General features: G+C 41.9%; 2 protein-coding genes across 8 annotated transcripts in view; both read right to left on the bottom strand.

Moving 5' to 3' along the window:
• Positions 1 to 295: 295 nt before the first annotated feature.
• LOC109894717 (coiled-coil domain-containing protein 40-like) lies at positions 296 to 5,990 on the bottom strand. Of its 2 annotated transcripts, XM_031829465.1 has the most exons (9): positions 5,501 to 5,990; positions 5,150 to 5,249; positions 4,858 to 4,998; positions 4,657 to 4,740; positions 4,173 to 4,282; positions 2,417 to 3,916; positions 1,961 to 2,156; positions 1,196 to 1,648; positions 296 to 893 (listed from the first exon to the last, which is right to left on the bottom strand). In XM_031829465.1, exons 6-8 carry the CDS (start codon positions 2,555 to 2,557, stop codon positions 1,395 to 1,397), a joined length of 591 nt encoding a protein of 196 aa, XP_031685325.1. In that variant the 5' UTR covers positions 2,558 to 3,916; positions 4,173 to 4,282; positions 4,657 to 4,740; positions 4,858 to 4,998; positions 5,150 to 5,249; positions 5,501 to 5,990; the 3' UTR covers positions 296 to 893; positions 1,196 to 1,394. The 2 variants fall into 2 exon arrangements, with proteins under 2 accessions (XP_031685325.1, XP_031685327.1); XM_031829467.1 differs by lacking the exons at positions 4,173 to 4,282; positions 4,657 to 4,740; positions 4,858 to 4,998; positions 5,150 to 5,249; positions 5,501 to 5,990 and having other exon boundaries at positions 1,196 to 1,352; positions 1,479 to 1,648; positions 2,417 to 2,726.
• A 653-nt stretch (positions 5,991 to 6,643) lies between these two features.
• LOC109889527 (testis-expressed protein 2) overlaps positions 6,644 to 19,000 on the bottom strand; it is a 58,685-nt gene continuing 46,328 nt past the window's right edge. For 4 of the 6 annotated variants that reach the window (XM_031829442.1, XM_031829444.1, XM_031829452.1 and 1 more), the window contains exons 9-13: positions 16,730 to 16,856; positions 11,965 to 12,078; positions 11,579 to 11,788; positions 10,025 to 10,145; positions 6,644 to 9,752 (exon numbers count right to left, since the gene is read on the bottom strand). In XM_031829442.1, the coding sequence (XP_031685302.1) occupies positions 9,591 to 9,752; positions 10,025 to 10,145; positions 11,579 to 11,788; positions 11,965 to 12,078; positions 16,730 to 16,856 (734 nt within the window). In that variant the 3' untranslated portion in view covers positions 6,644 to 9,590. The remainder of the gene's footprint in view (positions 9,753 to 10,024; positions 10,146 to 11,578; positions 11,789 to 11,964; positions 12,079 to 16,729; positions 16,857 to 19,000) is intronic. The other 2 variants (XM_031829447.1, XM_031829462.1) reach the window with 1 other exon arrangement.

The raw sequence follows: 19,000 nt of genomic DNA, 5'->3' as shown, positions 1-19,000 counted from the left end.
ACCGGTGCATGTATGTAGCCTCACTACTGCTATAGCCTTGCTACTGTATATAGCCTCGTTACTGTTATTTTTCACTGTTGCTTTATTTCTTTACTTACCTATTTTCACCTAATACCTTTTTTGCACTGTTGGTTAGAACCTGCAAGTAAGCAGTTCACTGTAAAGCCTACAGCTGTTGTATTCCGCACACGTGACAAATAAACTTTGATTTGACATATGATCATTCACAGGCTGGCTTTAGTGATTCCATATTTAAGATTTAGCTAGTTTGCAGATATTAAGTCAAGAAAGAATATCAAATGTTACCTTTAATGTTTATATGCTGTATGTGTATCTTCAGTTTATCCATGGACAATATTATTTTCACACGCTGGCAGGATGTATCCGTGTATATATTAAATCAACTCTTCATTTTATCAACTGAAAATGGACTGAAACAAAATAAACAGAAATATTCTGAAAACCTAAATTGCCCAATCAAGGCCAGGAGGAGAGCTTCCACCCCAAGTCCAGCTCCCAAATCCTAACATTTCAGAGTAACATAGAACACCATAGAATAGTAAAATCCTACAACTATAATGGATCTCTATCTCCAATCTACTCCGTGGGTGATCCTATGATGGGAGCTTTCAGTCATGTAATAGTCAGTGGGTCTCCTGACCAAGCGGTGTCAGCAAGCACGTGGCCAGGGCTAGGGAGAGGCGTCGTAGCGCCCCTTGGTGCTGGGGGAACTCCTGCTGGACACGGTGCAGGATGGTGGCCACAGCGTGCAGACGCTCCTCCTGCAACGCAGGCTCCAAGGCTTTGCCGGTGGACAGGGCGCTGTAGCGACCCTCATGCACCGCTTGGAGCTGCTTGGCCCGGCCCTGGAGGGAGACCAGATGGGCCAGTTTCTAGAGGAATGGAAAGAGGAGAGATGAAGGCGACGGAAGAGCGGGGGAGGGAGGAGAGAGAGACAGAAAGAGAGGGAGAAAGGGAGGATAGATTGAGATTAGGTGTGAGAGAGAAAGAGAGACAGAGCGAGAGAACCAGACCCGAGAAAGGCAAAGAAGGATGGATAAGAGATTAAAAAAGACATGGCATGAGATGAAGAGATATTCAAACAGCTATGCACAGTGAAAACCACTTCTCAACTATGGATAACAATAAGCTTGGCAGGAATAATGTTGAGAGTGAATGTGTCTACATCGCGTACCCTCTCCTTGGTGTCCTGCAGACAGTGGAAGTCTGAGGTGAGGACAGTTCTGACTCTGTGGAGCTCTCCCAGCTGCAGCTGTTTGTCCCGCAGACTGCTGCTCAGACTGGCCTGGCCGTGCTGCAGCTCTCTGAGGCCATCACACTCCTCCACTTTGCTGTTAGGGTGGGGACACACACACGCAACATAGACACACATATTAAGCATACAGTATGTGTACTGTATGTATTTGACTGGGGGACTGATGAACACCAGAACCCCCCCCCCCCGTCACCAGTTTGACCTTGAGTCTGTGCAGGAAGTCAGTCTCCATCAGGACATTGCCCTGCTTCAGGGCCTGGTGGAGATGCCTGTTCTCAATCAGCAGGAAGTTGAGCTTCAACATGTCCGCCATTAGCTCCTTCATGTGTCTCTCCAGCTCGGCCTGCTCACGCTGCTCCTGTTGCATCTCACCTGGACGGGAGACAGCGGAGAGGTGGGGAGACCATGGCTTAGGGTGTGTGTGTTGGGGGAGACCATGGGTTAGGGTGTGTGTATTGAGGACGGGAGTGTGTTTGTTTGGTCAGGGTCACAAAGAACCACCTGTGGGCTGGGTACTGGTAGGTGTATGACACTTAAATAAATCATATTTCTCTCTATAACCACTGTGCGTTTGTTTTACTCTTGTTGCGGATGGAGAGTTGCATCCGTAGTGTGAGCAGGGTGGTGCTCTGAGCCCGTTTCTCCTGGGTCAGTGTGTGTGCGGGTCCGCGGGTGTTTACGTACTCTCGGTGCAGACTTTCCTCTGCTGTAGGATGGTGAATTGGGCCCGCAGTGTGAGCAGGGCAGCGATCCGGGCCTGTTTCTCCTGGCTCAGTCTCACTAGCAGCCAGAGCTGCTGCTGCTCCTTGATCTCTCCTCCCCCCTCCAGCTGCTTGGTCAGAGTACTGGCCTGGATCTCCAACGGGCCCAGGTCCTCGTGCTGTTGACGTACGTAGGGACGTGATCAAGACAACATAGAAAGTCAGGAAAATTGCATTTTTCAAAGCTGAAACGTTTCAAATCCATTCTAGCTCCAGTCTTATTGTAGAGGATGGTGCTACCATAAAAATAGAATATCATTCTAGATATGTAGGTGCCACCTATTTTAGATTCAGTACCTATAGTCCTTTATTATTAGACAATAACCCCAAAATATTCAGCTGGTTACTGGTCAGTGCTTGGTTGTAAGTTAACTCTCACCCCAGTGCTGGCGACGAGCTGCTCAATCTTCTTGTTGTAAACGTTGATGGTGGCCTGCTTGCGCTCGATGACGGTGACGTGCTTGGTGATCCGGGTAGAGAGAGGGGGGTAGAGAGAGGGAGAATCAGTTATAGAAGCCATAGCCCTCCACTCACCAACCAAGAACTCACAAAATGGGACAAACACCAAATTGAGACTCTGCGTGCTGAATTCTGGAAAAATATCCTATGTGTTCAACGTCAAACACCAAATAATGCATATGCAGAGGAGAATTAGGCTGATACCCTCTAATGATCAAATCCAGAAAAGAGCAGTTCAATTCTACAACCACCTAAAAGGAAGCGATTCTCAAACCTTCCATTACAAAGCCATCACCTTCAGATGTACCTGGAGAAGAGTCCCCTAAGCAAGCTGGTCCCGGGGCTCTGTTCACAAACAGACCCCACAGAGCTCCAGGACAGCAACACAATTAGACCCAATCAAATCATGAGAAAACAAAAAGATAATTATTTCCAATGTGTCAAATAATTAACAAAAAAACTGAGCAAACTAGAATGCTCCATGGCCCTAAACAGAGAGTACACAGTGGCAGAATACCTGACCACTGTGACTGACCCAAACTTAAGGAAAGCTTTGACTATGTACAGACTCAGTGAACATAGCCTTGCTATTGAGAAAGGCTGTCGTAGGCAGACCTGGCTCTCAAAAGAAGACAGGCTATGGTGCACACCGCCCACAAAATGAGGTGGGAAACTGAGTTGCACTTCCTGACCTCCTGACAAATATATGACCCATATTAGAGACACATATTTCCCTCAGATTACACAGATACACAAAAATCCCATATCTACTGGGTGAAATATCACAGTGTGCCATCACAACAGCAAGATTTGTGACTTGTTGCCATAAGAAAAGGGCAACCAGTATAGAACAAGCACCATTGTAAATACAACCCATATTTATGTTTATTTATTTTCCCTTTCGTACTTTACAACATTACAACACTGTACAGTATATAGACATAATGACATTTGACATGTCTTTATTCTTTTGGAACTTCTGTGAGTGTAATGTTTACTGAAAATTGTTGTTGTTTATTCAACTTTTGTTCATTGATTTTTCACTTGCTTTGGCAATGTTAACATGTTTCCCATGCCAAAAAAAGCCCTTAAATTGAATTGAAATTGAATTGAGAGGGGGGTAGAGTGAGAGAGAGAAGATTCAGCCATAGTAATAAGAATGATTTTAAATTCTATTTCTAGACCCTTAGCAACTGGTCCAGGACCAGTTTTGATGTTTGGCTCAGAAAGGTTAACATTAGAACTAACATGCCATTTGGCTGATCTTGAATCAGGTGTGTTTCTGCCTGGGGCTTCTCGGAGTGGGGCTTGCGCGAGGTGTTCTTCATGGCTGTGATGTCAGAGTGCAGGTCGGCGTTAACCACCTGCATGTAGAACAGATGCAGTGCCAGGTTCTCTACCTCACTCTGCAGCTGGGACACTGAGGAAGGAGGTGATAGACGTAGTTAGGGACAGGAGTTTTTCCTGACTATGTCACCTGACCAGGAAAACCTTTAGGTGACCGTTATGGACTATTATAACTAGGTTAGGGTACAGATTTTTTCCTTGATTAGGTCAAGAAAAACTCCTGGCCCAAGCCATAGTACAGATATAGGATCTTAATTTGACCTATATTATCACAGCAAAATAAGTGCATAATGTTGCTTGATCGGTGGTTATATCTCTATGGGTCTCACCGTGTGACCTCTGCTTGCCGGCCTGGCTGGTGCGGTACTGGCTTCAGACCCCCTGTAGCTGATCCTGGGCCTGTTGGCGCTGGGTGGCCGCCTGCGGTCTAAATAGCCATCTAGGGAGATGCGTGGAGGAGGGGAAGGAAAGAGAGGATTACATATGGCAAATGCATTATGGCAAATGCACTATGGATATTTCTTAATGATATAACAATAGCGATGAATCGTAAATCAATTGTTGTTGCTTATAGATCATTTCTAGTTGCAGATTAGTTTATTTTGTATTTTGAAATGAAAGCACAGTCATGTTTCGAGATTGAGCCAAAACAAGTCAATGGCGCCCTCTCCTGGGAAAAGAGTGAATTCAAAACGGGGACCCATAAATGGTATGAATCGTACTGCATGTGTACATGGATGTCCATGTTGATTTGATTGTAAACCATTGGAAAGGATTTAGAGTCTTTGCTTCAGAAGAAGAGACCTACTGCACCTTCTCCCGCAACTCCACGTTGAGTCTCCCCAGTTGCTTATGGAGGTGGTTCTTCAGTGCAGTCTGGAACCTTCTCATCAGCGGCTGCAGGCAGATAGGAGAAGCCATACTAAGACGTTCATCTGATAAGCATAACAGGGTTTAAACCTTAAGGTAATTAAAACAATGTTATCAGTGATGTTAAGCGGGGAAACTGCTTACGTGTTCAGGGGTCCAGCACGATTAGCTCATCTGCACCATCATCCTCTTCCGCCGCCCTGCGTAACTCGTCCCCATCACTGTCAGAGAGGGGGACTGAGAGGTGCAATGAGGGGTGAGGTGGAAAGGGCATCGTTTCGTTATCTGGAACCCCCAAAAATATGTTTCGTGATCAAACCTCAACAAATACCGTGCTTGACAAGTCACAGTGCTCAACACAATTTCAAAGATGAAAGAAATCAGTTAAAATGTCCACCATTGTTCTATCCCTCCCTCTTATTGAAACCCAGCTGACCTGAGTTGCTGGTGGGGTTGAAGGCTGCACCTGTACCACTGTCTCCTGACTGTGACACTGGGTGATCAGTCCCCGCCTCAGCCTGCTCTGCTGATCCACCCTGCATGGAGGACAGTCACTTTTTTGATCCATAGAGACACAATATAATACTAATAATAAAGTCTTATTTTTTATTTTGTGCATTGACCATCGGCTAAATCATGTCTAAATCGTCTTTTGGAAATAATTTCATGATTTTGAATGATTACAAATAAAATGCAGATGATACAATATCATGAGACTCACAAATCCTAACTTGAGAAAGGTGAGAAAATACGTATTCTGTGCTGTAGAGTACTCTCTTTCACAAACCTCCTGCACAGGTACCACAGTAACGCCAGAGTCCTCTGCTGCCTCGTCAGCACCACCTGGCTGTTCATCTCCTCCTCCTGTGGCCGGGTTCCCCTCCTCTCCTCCCTCACCCTCCATTGGATGCGGTGGGGACCAAGAAGGTTGTCTTTGTGACACCCAAGTCACAACAACATTGGATTTGATTGCAGTCATATAGGCAGGTAGTCAACCGATTAAGAGCTTTGGTGCCAGTAACCGAAAAGGTCGCTGGTTTGAATCCCCCAGCCGACCAGGTGAAAAATCAGTTGATGTGCCCTTGAGCAAGGCACTTAACCATAATTGCTCTGGATAAGAGTGTCTGCTAAATAATGTCACCTGCTCTTTTAACACCCTTTCATTGAAAGCCTTACCTGCTTCTTGAGTTATTAAGGCAAAAGAAAGGTCAGAGAATGAAAATAATGTATTGAAACAATAATGAAAATGTAAAAGTTGGCTGACAAAGCCTCCTGTCATCACCTGGGAAGACATGACAGAACAGACACAAATAATTTTATTCACTAACGTTATGAAATTGACGACATAATAATCTATTAGGCCCTCATACCTTTGCTTCAAAATGAAATAAGATAGATATGATGGCTATGCCTACTACACGCATAATGTTTCTCATTGCATGCTGCTATCCACTTGTCTTGAAGTTGGCGTGCTTATCGGTTATATGCTGTTAACGCTAACTAAATAGCATATTTTTCATTTGACAGCTAACAGCTTAAAATACCAGAATGTTTGAAACATTCTCGAATGCATAAGTTACTAAACCTTACGGTTGCTTTATCACCTCTTCAGCAACAAATAATCCTGTAGCTAGTAGTACGAAATTGAATTTGCAAACTTAAAACAGGCGCTCACCACTGTTTGTCAGCCGGTCAGGCGTTGCTAGGAAACGATACACTTCCGTGAAGGGATAAGGGGGTTAGAGCCTAATAATTGAATAGAGCCGGCCCTCATGAATATTCATGTTTGAAATTTGTGGACAATTCAAGCTTTGCAGTACATGGGTTTTCAGAGATGAATGAATTTGAACATTTTAAATGTTGATGCATGGGTATGTGAGTGTGGCAGTTATAATAATTTGAAAAAAAAACAATTTCAATCAAGAGCGAATAATTACAAAGCCAGCTGATATTTTTTAATAATTTGTACCACAATACCATTGCAATTCATAGTCGTACAAAATCGATAACAGAAAAGAACAAAGCCTGCTAAATCAACAAATAACATTATTTTGTAAAAATAAAAAGGCATCATTTTAGAGAACTTCTTTAGGGAAACTTTGTCTCTCCCAACTAAGAGACATGTTCCAGCCAAGCAGGAGACATGGATGAGGCTCAACAAATCTGTCCTTAAAAATCCAAATAATCCATCCATTTGCAGAATCATCAACTCTTATCATATAAATCTGATGTGATATTCATATCATTCTGTCATTGTACATTGTCTTTCAGAAAAACAGACAAAGCTTTACAAAATGTTCTAATTCCAACCTGGTACTATGCCTACATTCAGGTCCATAATTATTGGCACCCTTGATAAAGATGAGCAAAGAGACTGTGTAAAATAAATAACACAAATACTGAGCTATATATACAATATATATATTGTATACGCCAAAACATTTGAAAATGTAATTATTTTATACTAATACAATTGCTCATTTTTTAAATGAGGGGTCAAAATGATTGCCACCCCTGTTTTCAATACTTTTAGCACGCTCCCCAGATCCCTCCCACTGTGTTCTCCAATCTTTTAAAAATTCTTTAAAGGCTCAGTGTCATTATTCTCACAAAGGTACGGTGCTGGGGTACTGAAAACAGGGGTGCCAATTACTTTGACGCCTACCGTTTTGATAATCGATTTAATACTTTTTAAACTAAATCTCTTTCTCTGAGCAATTGTGTTAATATACAATAAATCACAATTTCAAACAAACAAAAATGCATGCAATATAGTGCAGTATTTGTATAATTTATTTGATAGTCTTTTTGGCTAATCTTTATCAAGGGTTCCAATAATAATAATATTACCAACCAAATAATCAATAAAACGAAAATGAAGAAAGAAACGAATTAGAAGTACTGTTAAAGGAAAGTGAAAACGAGATATTCCTTCATCAATGACATTCTACAACAGTGCTTTAGTGTCCTGACAAATAAAAGGAATGAAAACAAATAGGAATTCATGTAAACAAATCCAATACTGTGCATTTAAAACTTAACTGCAAAATTAAGAAAACATAACAGTACAGTATAGAAAATGATTCAGACTTCAATAGTGATGATTTTTGAGATTTAAATGACTTTTGGAGTTAACAGTTTATTTTCCCAGTATTAATGATAGTTTTGGCAAAGGGTACACTACATCATTTAGTTTAACTCTACCAAGTGTCATGGAGCACATCTGGCAAGGTGGCTCATTTCCAAGCATTGGCAACTGTTGATGATGGCCATTTGAAAATAAACGACAAACAAAAAAACATTTAAAAAAAAAAACACACAACACTTCCTACATCATTTGAAAGAATAAATGAAAACCTATGTGGTTTTATAGGCAGGAATGGTCTCAACGTGCCATGGGTATTGTACATGCTAGAGAGAGTATAACACAATAGCACTGCAAATGTCTGTAGATACAATTGCATTAGTGTTTACAAGGACAAAATAAATCAAAACTTCTGTTTAAGTTGTGCAATACTTGGCATACCCCAATCAAAATAATCCATGTGATTGGCTAGGAATAGTTTCCATATAACAAACAATAAAACAGTCCAACAATCTGTCAATATAGCCATACATACATTCAACAAAAGTGTTAGGCCCCTTATGTACACCTCTTCAGAAATACATTTCTATGAGATATATCTTCAGAAGATTACATATATACTACTTTCTCATTGCTCACCTCATGTCCATAGTTAGCAAGGAATTTGCATAGGCATTAGTGAATTAAAGACACGTGTTGCCTAGGTAATGACGGCTAACCCTATAGCATTGGCTTCCAGAGACAAACGAGGGGAGGGGCTTCATATAGCTGCTTCCATATAGATATGGACACAGTGATCATTTGCATATAAAGAGGTGTGGTGTACAGTTAAAGAGGGGAATAGGTAGAACTTTCCCCCTTGCCACTGATATACAGTAGGGTCAGACATATTCTCATCCCCAAAACAGTTGGAATTTGGGGTGGAGTAATCTGATTCTAGACCTGTAGTAAAGGGGAACTTCGACCCCGAGCAGTAAGATATGTGGGGTCACAGCAAGTGCACATACTGTTAGTGTTCACCTGGACACAGACCATGAGCATTAGGACACAAAGCATAGGGTAGCATTGATGCCTCAAATCATATGGCAAATAATACAATGTGACATTGTCAAGAGTAGCCACTCCTGCTTTTAGTGTCAGGCTTCACACACAAATGCTCACTCAAATGCAGACACACCTGTACAATAACAAAAGTAGAATCTAGCGGTTATATGTCTCATTCAACTATTTATTTTCACGCTATTCTCTTGATTCGGGTCCCCAAACAAAAGTTGTTTCCTATCTAGGACGTAAGGTGAACGGTGAATGCGAAATAACCATGTGTTCATAGGACACTGTGTAACCTTATAACCCACAGAAACTCTCCACTCCGTTCCATCTATACCACTAGCCTCTAACCTGCCCCTGTCAAAGGTTGTATCACTGTTAAATGTGACATTATTTAAAAAATGTAATTTTCTAAGTCTGTTCATCCTACACAGATTTAAAAAAACAACAACAAAAAACAGCAGTGACAGTTTTTATTTTTTGTGTTTGTCCTTCCTGGTTGGTTGACTGACCTCTGTCTCGTTCTGTCAGTGAGCTTGTTAAAGGGTCAAAAGGGTTCATCTGATGAGGTCATCCTGTTCTGCCAGTGACAAAAAAAGACCCTTGGGTATGGAGCTATTGGAATGTCTGTGGTAACGGATGTCTTTTTGTATGTCCTTATACACCGACGAGCCTTATACTACTACAAGGCCCCTTGGCTCCCATTCTAATTCACACGTTTCAGGCAAATACTGTAAACAATCCTTCATATGCCGTTAGTGGCGCCCCCCTCTGTTTCGGAGGGCTCTGTTTCCCCCTGGGTCGTATCGGCTGTGGAGGTGGAGGGCATTCCAAAAGAGCGGGGGTCCATGGCAGAGTGCATGATGGTCAGCCACAAGTCGTCCATGTTTGGCATGACAAAGATTTTCTACGTCGGAGAGAAGATGGGAGAGATTCAGAGGTGATAGCATTTGGATGTAGTATGCGGACATACAGTTTGGACAAAGTACGCAGACACAGGCATGCAGACACAGGCATGCAGACACAGGCATGCAGACACAGGCATGCAGACACAGGCATGCAGACACAGGCATGCAGACACAGGCATGCAGACACAGGCATGCAGACACAGGCATGCAGACACAGGCATGCAGACACAGGCATGCAGACACAGGCATGCAGACACACACACACACATACCTGAAACTCCTGGTCCAGTTTCTTCTCGATCCAGTCGGTGACGTGGGCCAGTGTGACCTCTCGCTCTCCCAGTTTGGGCCGAGCCTTTAACTCCAGGTGGGGTGGACTCCTGAAGCCATACCTGCGATTAAAACAGAGTCAACAAACACACTAGAGAAACACCAGGGTGTAAATTTCAACTATAACAGATCACACAGCACTCATTGGGTCATTGGTTATTGTACTGTGTGGGCAAGTTAACCTCTTGAGTGTAGGGGGCAGTATTTTGATGTTTGGGTGAAAAACGTACCCAAATGAAACTGCCTATTTCTCAGGCCCAGAATCTAGAATATGCATATAATTGTCAGATTACGATAGAAAACACTAAAGTTTCCGAAAACTGTCAAAATATTGTCTGTGAGTATAACAGAACTGATATTGCAGGTGGAAACCAGAGGAAAATCCAACCCGGGTGTGCTGTATTTCCTGAAAGCTCTCTGTTCCATTGCCTGCCTTCGCTCCATTTAAAGGTATATCAACCAGATTCCTTTTCCTATGGCTTCCCCATGGTGTGAACAGTCTTTAGACATAGTTTCAGACTTTTATTTTGAAAAATGAGCGAGAAAGATCACATTGCGTCATTGTATGGCTGGGTGCCAGCAGAGTTTTGCATGTGCAATAGCTTGGAGCAGACATTTTCTCTCTCTCTCCTATTGAAGAAGCTACAGTCCTGCTTGAAATATTATTGATTATATATTGTAAAAACAACCCGAGGATTGATTTAAAAAAAAAATTGACATGTTTCTACGAACTTTACGGATACTATTTGGAATTTTCGTCTGCCCGGTCATGACCGCTCGAGCCTGTGGATTTCTGAACATAACGCGCCAACCAAATGGAGGTATTTTGGATATAAAAATAATCTTTATTGAACAAAAGGAACATTTATTGTGTAACTGGGAGTCTCGTGAGTGCCAACATCCGAAGATCATCAAAGGTAAGCGATTCATTTTATTGCTTTTCTGACTACGTGACAAATCTATTTGGCTGCTAGCTGTTTGTAACGTTTTGTCTGCTGAGAGAGATGTCCTTACATAAACGCTTGGTATGCTTTCGACGAAAAGCTTTTTTGAAATCTGACACGCCAGGTGGATTAACAACAAGCTAAGCTGTGTTTTGCTATATTGCACTTGTGATTTCATAAAAATTAAATATTTTTAATAATTTAATTTCAATTTGGCGCTCTGCAATTCAGCGGATGTTGACGAAAATTATCCCAGTAACGGGATGGGTGCATCAAGAAGTTAATGGTAAAGGTTACTCAGAATAATAAGGTATATAAAATGTCAGTTTTCCAGGGATGTGATCAGTCACCAGCAGAGGGCTCAAGTGCATTGAAGAACAGCATTAACTAATGCACAACAGTATGCCAAGTGTTTGATTGGCACCCCTATAATACTATATTAAAGTGTATTCATTATGTATTGAGGTGGTATGAATGTGTTGGGGGTGTAGCATATCCTGTTGGTGGGCGGAGGTATGATGTATAACTATATGAAGCTGTTAAGAACATACCATATCCTGTCAGTGGGCGGGGGTGGGATGTTAACGGCCAGCGTTCCTCGGAGCGCCTGTACTTCCACGGTGAGCAGCAGGGGCGTGTTGGACACCTCCTCCATCTTCTTCTTGATGAACTCCGTCTCGGTGGCCTTCTGGAAGTACTTGGACTTGGCGATCTTGTCCACGAAGCGCATGATCTTACTGGGCTGGCGGCCCCCCATGTATCTAATGGAGAGGAGAGATTTAGGGGTGTTACTTTGTCGCACAAATCTACTTTGATTTATGTAAAAGTCTGAATTAAGTTAGTCTGGATTACATACAAGTAGTACAGAAAGGTACTTTAAAAAGGTAAACAAGGTAAATAATCAGGGTAAAAGTAAATACACTGTAATTAGTCTCACCCCTCTGCTCCAGGGACATCATTGGTGACCTCTGAACTATCCTCTTCGTCGGAGGACCCTGCACTGGATGATTCCTCATCACTGTCCGCCAGGCAGTACGTCCGTGGTCTGTACCTGGCACACACACACACACACACACACGATTCAGTATGGATTCATCAGAGGGAGATGAACTACAAAGCCTGTTCACACGAGGAAATACAAGTGTTTTTCAGTGTTATTTCGACCCTTTGTAGTCCCCCCCCCCCCCCCCCCGAGCACATTGAATTATTGAATACTTTGAGTTTCTCACAGATTTGAAACATTTGTTGTGGTATTGTGTAGAAAGACATGACAATTTAAGTTACTGAAAATGCATGAGTTCAGTGTATTGTTAGTTGTTTTGGACAGTGTCTCAGTCTAGGGTTACATGATCGGGACTAAGAGTAAGAGAACATTAAACCTTTGAGATTAAAGTCTTATTTTCAGTTTAACTGCAAGATATGAATTCCCACAATGATGTTTGTTCTTCAAATTATGTTGTTAATGAAAATAGAAATATGAAATAGCCCACATTATCTAGAAAAATGTATTAAAAGGTTTTGTTTTTAAGAGGATTCCATTTGTTTCAGGTTTTTTGTTTCAAATTCACAATTTAAAAGAAAAACAACAAATGTGAGTCCACAATAACGCTTAAACCACATCAAGAGACCACTTCAGGTCTGAAAAAAAATAAAATTGTGTGTAGTTTCATGTGCACAAGCAAGCAAGTAGTGTGATGTTAGAGTTTGCAAAACAAATGCCCACTCATGATATAATCTTTCCAGGTAAACATCCAACATTATTGGACAGCTATAATTAAGGGTACCACCGTAGTACTTTCATAACACTCTCACTCTATAAAGGTGTCTTTTATGAGCCCAGGTTGGTTTTTATTAGATTTGTATGGTAAGAAGCACAAGGGCAGAGTATCATCACTTACGTTTGTAGTTAACATTTAACTGTGCAGGTTGTTGGGAAAGCCATCTAAAAGAAGACTTTTCTTTAGCATAATTGTTAATGACTTACACAAATCAAATCAACACGCATACAGACGGGCATTTTCATAAAGTTGCATTGATGGATTCTGTTCATGTTAGAGGTCGACCGATTAATCGGAATGGCCGATTAATTAGGGCCGATTTCAAGTTTTCATAACAATCGGAAATCGGTATTTTTGGACACCGATTTGGACATTTTTTACACCTTTATTTATCTAGGCAAGTCAGTTAAGAACACATTCTTATTTTCAATGAAGGCCTAGGAACGGTGGGTTAACTGCCTTGTTCAGGGGCAGAAAGACAGATTTTTACCTTGTCAGCTCGGGGATTCAATCTTGCAACCTTACAGTTAACTAGTCCAACTCTCTAACCACCTGATTACATTGCACTACACAAGGAGACTGCCTGTTATGCGAATGCAGTAAGAAGCCAAGGTAAGTTGCTAGCTAGCATTAAACTTACCTTATAAAAACAATCAATCATAATCACTAGTTAATTACACATGGTTGATGATATTACTAGTTTATCTAGCGTGCATATTTATCTACCGTTGCATATAATCGATGTGGTGCGTATTCGCGAAAAAGGACTGTCGTTGCTCCAATGTGTACCTAACCATAAACATCAATGCCTTTCTTAAAATCAATACACAAGTATATATTTTTTAAACCTGCATATTTAGTTAATATTGCCTGCTAACCTGACTCGTTGCGAACTCTGTGAAGACTATTTTTTCCTAACAAAGACAGCCAAGTTCGCCAAACGGGGGATGATTTAACAAAAGCGCATTTGCGAAAAAAGCACAATCGCTGCGCGACTGTACCTAACCATAAACATCAATGTCTTTCTTAAAATCAATACACAGAAGTGTACATTTTTAAACCTGCATATTTTGCTAAAAGAAATCCAGGTTAGCAGGCGATATTAACCAGGTGAAATTGTGTCACTTCTCTTGCGTTCATTGCACGCAGAGTCAGGGTATATGCAACAGTTTGGGCCGCCTAATTTGCCAGACATTTACGTAATTATCACATAACATTTAAGGTTGTGCAATGTAACAGGAATATTTAGACTTATGGATGCCACCTGTTAGATAAAATACGGAACAGTTCCGTATTTCACTGAAAGAATAAACGTTTTGTTTTCGAGATGATAGTTTCCGGATTCGACCATATTAATGACCTAAGGCTCGTATTTCTGTGTGTTATGATGTTATAATTAAGTCTATGATTTGATAGAGCAGTCTGACAGAGATGGTAGGCACCAGCAGGCTCGTAAGCATTCATTCAAACAGCACTTTAGTGCGTTTTGCCAGCAGGTCGTCGCTGTGCTTCAAGCATTGAGCTGTTTGACTTCAAGCCTATCAACTCCCGAGATTAGGCTGGTGTAACCGATGTGAAATGGCTAGCTAATTAGCGGGGTGCACGCTAATAGCGTTTCAAACATCACTCGCTCTGAGACTTGGAGTAGTTGTTCGGCATTTGTGGAGTGATGGGTAACGCTGCTTCGAGGGTGGCTGTTGTCGATGTGTTCCTGGTTCGAGCCCAGGTAAGGGTGAGGAGAAGGACGGAAGCTATACTGTTACACTGGCAATACTAAAGTGCCTATAAGAACATCCAATAGTCAAAGGTATATGAAATACAAATCGTATAGAGAGAAATTGTCCTATAATTCCTATAATAACTACAACCTAAAACTTCTTAACTGGGAATATATTGAATATATTGAAGACTATATTGCACTTTTACTTTCTTCTCCAACACTTTGTATTTGCATTATTTAAACCAAATTGAACATGTTTCATTTTATTTTAGGCTAAATTGATTTTATTGATGTATTATATTAAGTTAAAATAAGTGTTCATTCAGTATTGTTGTAATTGTCATTATTACAAATATATATTTTTTTAATTGTCCGATTAAATCGGTATCGGCTTTTTGGTCCTCCAATAATCGGCATCGGCGTTGAAAAATCATAATCGGTCCACCTCTAGTTCATGTCTTATGATAAACTTGGGAAAAGTAATTACAGTTCAATACATTTAGTTTTTTAAATATGGTTGAATTCCATTTTAATGCCTGCATTTTGTGAGGGCCCTAATTATCATATTTGGACCAGAATGAGGCTCTCCACTACCTATTGTTTCTGAAATGATGAATCGCCATCTTCATCGAATGTTTTCATAATTTGTCTGCATATAAGCGCCAAAAAGCCTCGGCCTACCAGTAGCCTATGAAAATTAGGGAGACAAGTGAACGACTCTCTCACTGATGCGATTCGGTAGGCTACAACTGACAGACGAGAGTCACTCACTTCAGCGTCACTGTCTGGCAAGACACAACATCCTAGGAAATCCTTTGGTTTACTTGTCTCCATGTGATACCATGTACATATAACCACGTTGTGTGATTTATGAATGGCAAAGGTATATAGGAGAAGGACTATATTCAGTCAGTTCGACACCTATGATAAACTAGTAAACACTTGCTGTTCAGTTATTAATCAATGCACAGTAAATAGTCTACAACGTTCCACGACTCTGCGTGGCTGGCTATGTGGAAACACCCAAAAGAAAATAAATGTGTGTCAGAAATTAAAATAGGCTAAGTCGTGGATTTCACAAGCATCACTCTCTCTACCTACTCCGTGTAAAGGAATTTAACTGCAACCAGAGATCTGTATATAATGACAAGATGCTCCCTACCAATGGGGGGAGTCATCCCAAACAAGGGAAGACAGGCGACAAGCTTAGGTCTAAAATAATCCCATAGAAACGCATTGGGTTTATTTTGGAAAGATTTTGGAGAGAGTGAAACCTCTCGCTTCGACTCTTCCTCTCTGCTGCGTTTCCTGTCATCGCTCGCTTTGTGACAGTCGCCTATCCTATCAATAGACCTGTAAAATAATCATATCGTTCATTCGAGCGGGACAGGGCTCGACGGACTAGCGAATTGAAACTTTTAAAATGAAAAGTAACCTAGTTAATATGAAGTGGAAAATGTAGCAAGCTACAAATGAGTCTAACTGTCTGATTAGCCGACAGCATCAGCCGGTGCTAATGGAAAACACTGAGTATGGATTGATGCGTCCTCTTGAGATCCCCTTTGTTTTAGCGTTCACATTAGCCTGAACACTGACAAAACGAACCCATTCACAATGTCAGTTAGATGGGATGGAAGCCATCTGTAATGAAATGACCACAAAAACAGATTGAAATGAAAAGAAAATGGAAACGAGAAGGCCCCAGAGAAACTCAGCACTCACCAGGTGAAGGAAATATCCATGTAAGGGTGCGTCCAGGAATGGAAGGAAGGAAGGACAGAGAAAAAGGGAGAGTGTACAGAAGACCAGTTAAGAGAACAGGTCACTAAACCCCTGATCCTGAAAGCTAATTCTCTCATTATGTGTTCAGAGGCGGAAAACGGTGTAAACCTTTAACAGTTGTTTCAAGAACGTCAGTGAAAATTTGTCAACAAAGCAGCTATTAATAAGGTTAATATCCCACTGGATAGTGAACAGAATGTCTCATACTTCCCATATGGCTACACAAATGTTTACTGTGGGAAATGAAGGTTATTCCACCCTGTGCAACCACCTTCGAGAGTAATTATGTTAATTCAATGTTTCATAGTTAAAATACTGTTAACCCTACACTGTAGACCTAGAATGAACGTTTATAATCATTATTAGAGTAGTTCACACACCAGTCAGTGTTGTGTTTAGTGAGGACCGTTCCTTCCCCTTACCCATCCTTGCTGACGTCTCTGATGCGCACGCCATCTCCGTCCTTCCCCAGTCTGATCAGGTTCATCTTAGTCTCCAGGGTCATCAGGAAGGAGCCGCTGTACGAAATCTCCAAGTCAAACCACAGACCTGGGGGAGACAGACAGAGGTTGGTGTGTGTGTAGGGCAGGCGATGACAAGTCTGCGTGCGTGTGTCCCTGTGTGTGTATTCGAAATTACACATCTCTGTTTGGAAGAATGCCAATGGAGTGGAGGAACACATATTAGATGATCACGTTGACAAACCAAACTACTTGACCCAGCATTGAACAGTAACCTACCCCCATTGACCGTAGCATGAAGACAAATAGCAGCGCTTCAGGTAAAGTCATTGGAAACTACAGTAAGTGATGAACTTTCCAGATCTGCAGAGCCTAAAGTTGAGTAGATCTGGCTAAAGGTTCTCCATCTGTGGCGAATGCTCCAGGACACTATTGCCAGACAGTGGAAGAGAACCGAAGTGAGGGATACAAAAAGAGAGAGATCACAGGACCCTTTGAACAGAGGGGAAACAGTTGGACACCGTGCGATACCCCTCACAGGGCTCGTTTGATGTCAGCGGGGTGCTGCTCGCTGCATAAACATGCATCTCTTCTGAAAGCCCCAGCTCTGTTAATCTGGGTTAGAGAAATACCCTATCAAGGCCCCGGCCCAAAGCCTCCCTCACATGGGGCAGACCTGGGTTCTCCGAACAGGGGGACCATCACACACACTATTACACAGCAGCACGGGAATACAGACACACACTAGCACATACACGGTAACACACACACGCACATCATGGAACTGTACTTTGGGAGAGAGCCACTTTACACCACTAGGGGGCACTCCTGGGTTGATAGATGATGCAGGCGTGTATGTGCGTTAGTGAGAGACCATACACTCTCTCTTAGCAACACAGTAAGACTTCACACTAACACACTTAATGTGACAGTCGATCAATAGATGACACACAGACACATACGGTGCATTCGGAAAGTATTCAGACCCCTTTACTTTTTCAACATTCTGTTAAGTTAAAGCCGTACTCTAAAATGTATTAAATTAATTTCTTTCCTCATCAATCTACACTCGATAACCCATAAAGACAAAGTGAAAACAGAAATACCTTATTTAGATAAGAATTCAGACCCTTTGCTATGAGAGATTGAGCTCAGGTGCATCCTGTTTCCATTAATCATCCTTGAGATATTTCTACAACTTGATTGGAGTCCACCTGTGGTCATTTCAATTCAAATTCAAAAACCAAGCCATGAGGTCGAAGGAATTGTCCGTAGAGCTCCGACACAGGATTGTGTCGAGGCACAGATCAGGGGAAGGGTACCAAAAAATGTCTGCAGCATTGAAGGTCCCCAAGAACACAGTGGCCTCCATCGTTCTTAAATGGACAAAGATTTGAACCACCAATACTTCCTAGAGCTGGCCGCCCGGCCAAACTGAGCAATCGCAGGAGAAGAACAGGGAGGTGAACAAGAACCTGATGGTCACTGACAGAGCTCCAGAGTTCCTCTGTGGAGATCGGAGAACCTTCCAGAAGGACAACCATCTCTGCAGCACTCCACCAATCAGGCCTTTATGGTAGAGTGGCCAGACGTAAGCCACAGTAAAAAGGCACATGACAGCCTGCTTGGAGTCTGCCAAAAGGCACCTATAAAGGCCTCTCAGATCATGAGAAACAAGATTCTCTAGTCTGATGAAACCAAGATTGAACTCCTTGGCCTGATGCCAAGCCTCAAGTCTGGAGGAAACCAGGCACCGCTCATCACCTGGCCAATACCATCCCTATAGTGAAGCATGGTGGTGGCAGATTCATGCTGTGGAGATGTTTTTCAGCGGCAGGGACTGGGAGACTAGGATCGAGGGAAAGACGAAGGGAGCAAAGTAAAGAGATCCTTAAATGAACAGTGAAGCTCTGTATGAGTCTGTAATTGAATAACACACATCCTCTATATCACAGGGTCTTTATCATGGCGTGTTTTAGAACACTGTGTAGAGAAAGACAACTGTATGTCTCCTGTACGGCACTACACTGCTTTGAAATGAAAGATGTTAGGTTTACTTACAGCTAGAAGAGACTTGATAGCTAGACAGAGAAAGTTTTGGTACAAACGTAATTAGCATAGAGTATTATATACATTTTCAAGTATTGTTGGCCAGTCTTTTTAGTGGGCTTTCATCCAAGGTAATTTACCTAGGACTTTAAGCTTAAGAGAGGAAAATCATAAACAGTAACA

Source organism: Oncorhynchus kisutch, linkage group LG1, assembly GCF_002021735.2.
Source record: "Oncorhynchus kisutch isolate 150728-3 linkage group LG1, Okis_V2, whole genome shotgun sequence".
Lineage (NCBI taxonomy): Eukaryota > Metazoa > Chordata > Actinopteri > Salmoniformes > Salmonidae > Oncorhynchus > Oncorhynchus kisutch.
This window is presented reverse-complemented; position numbering and strand designations above follow the sequence as displayed.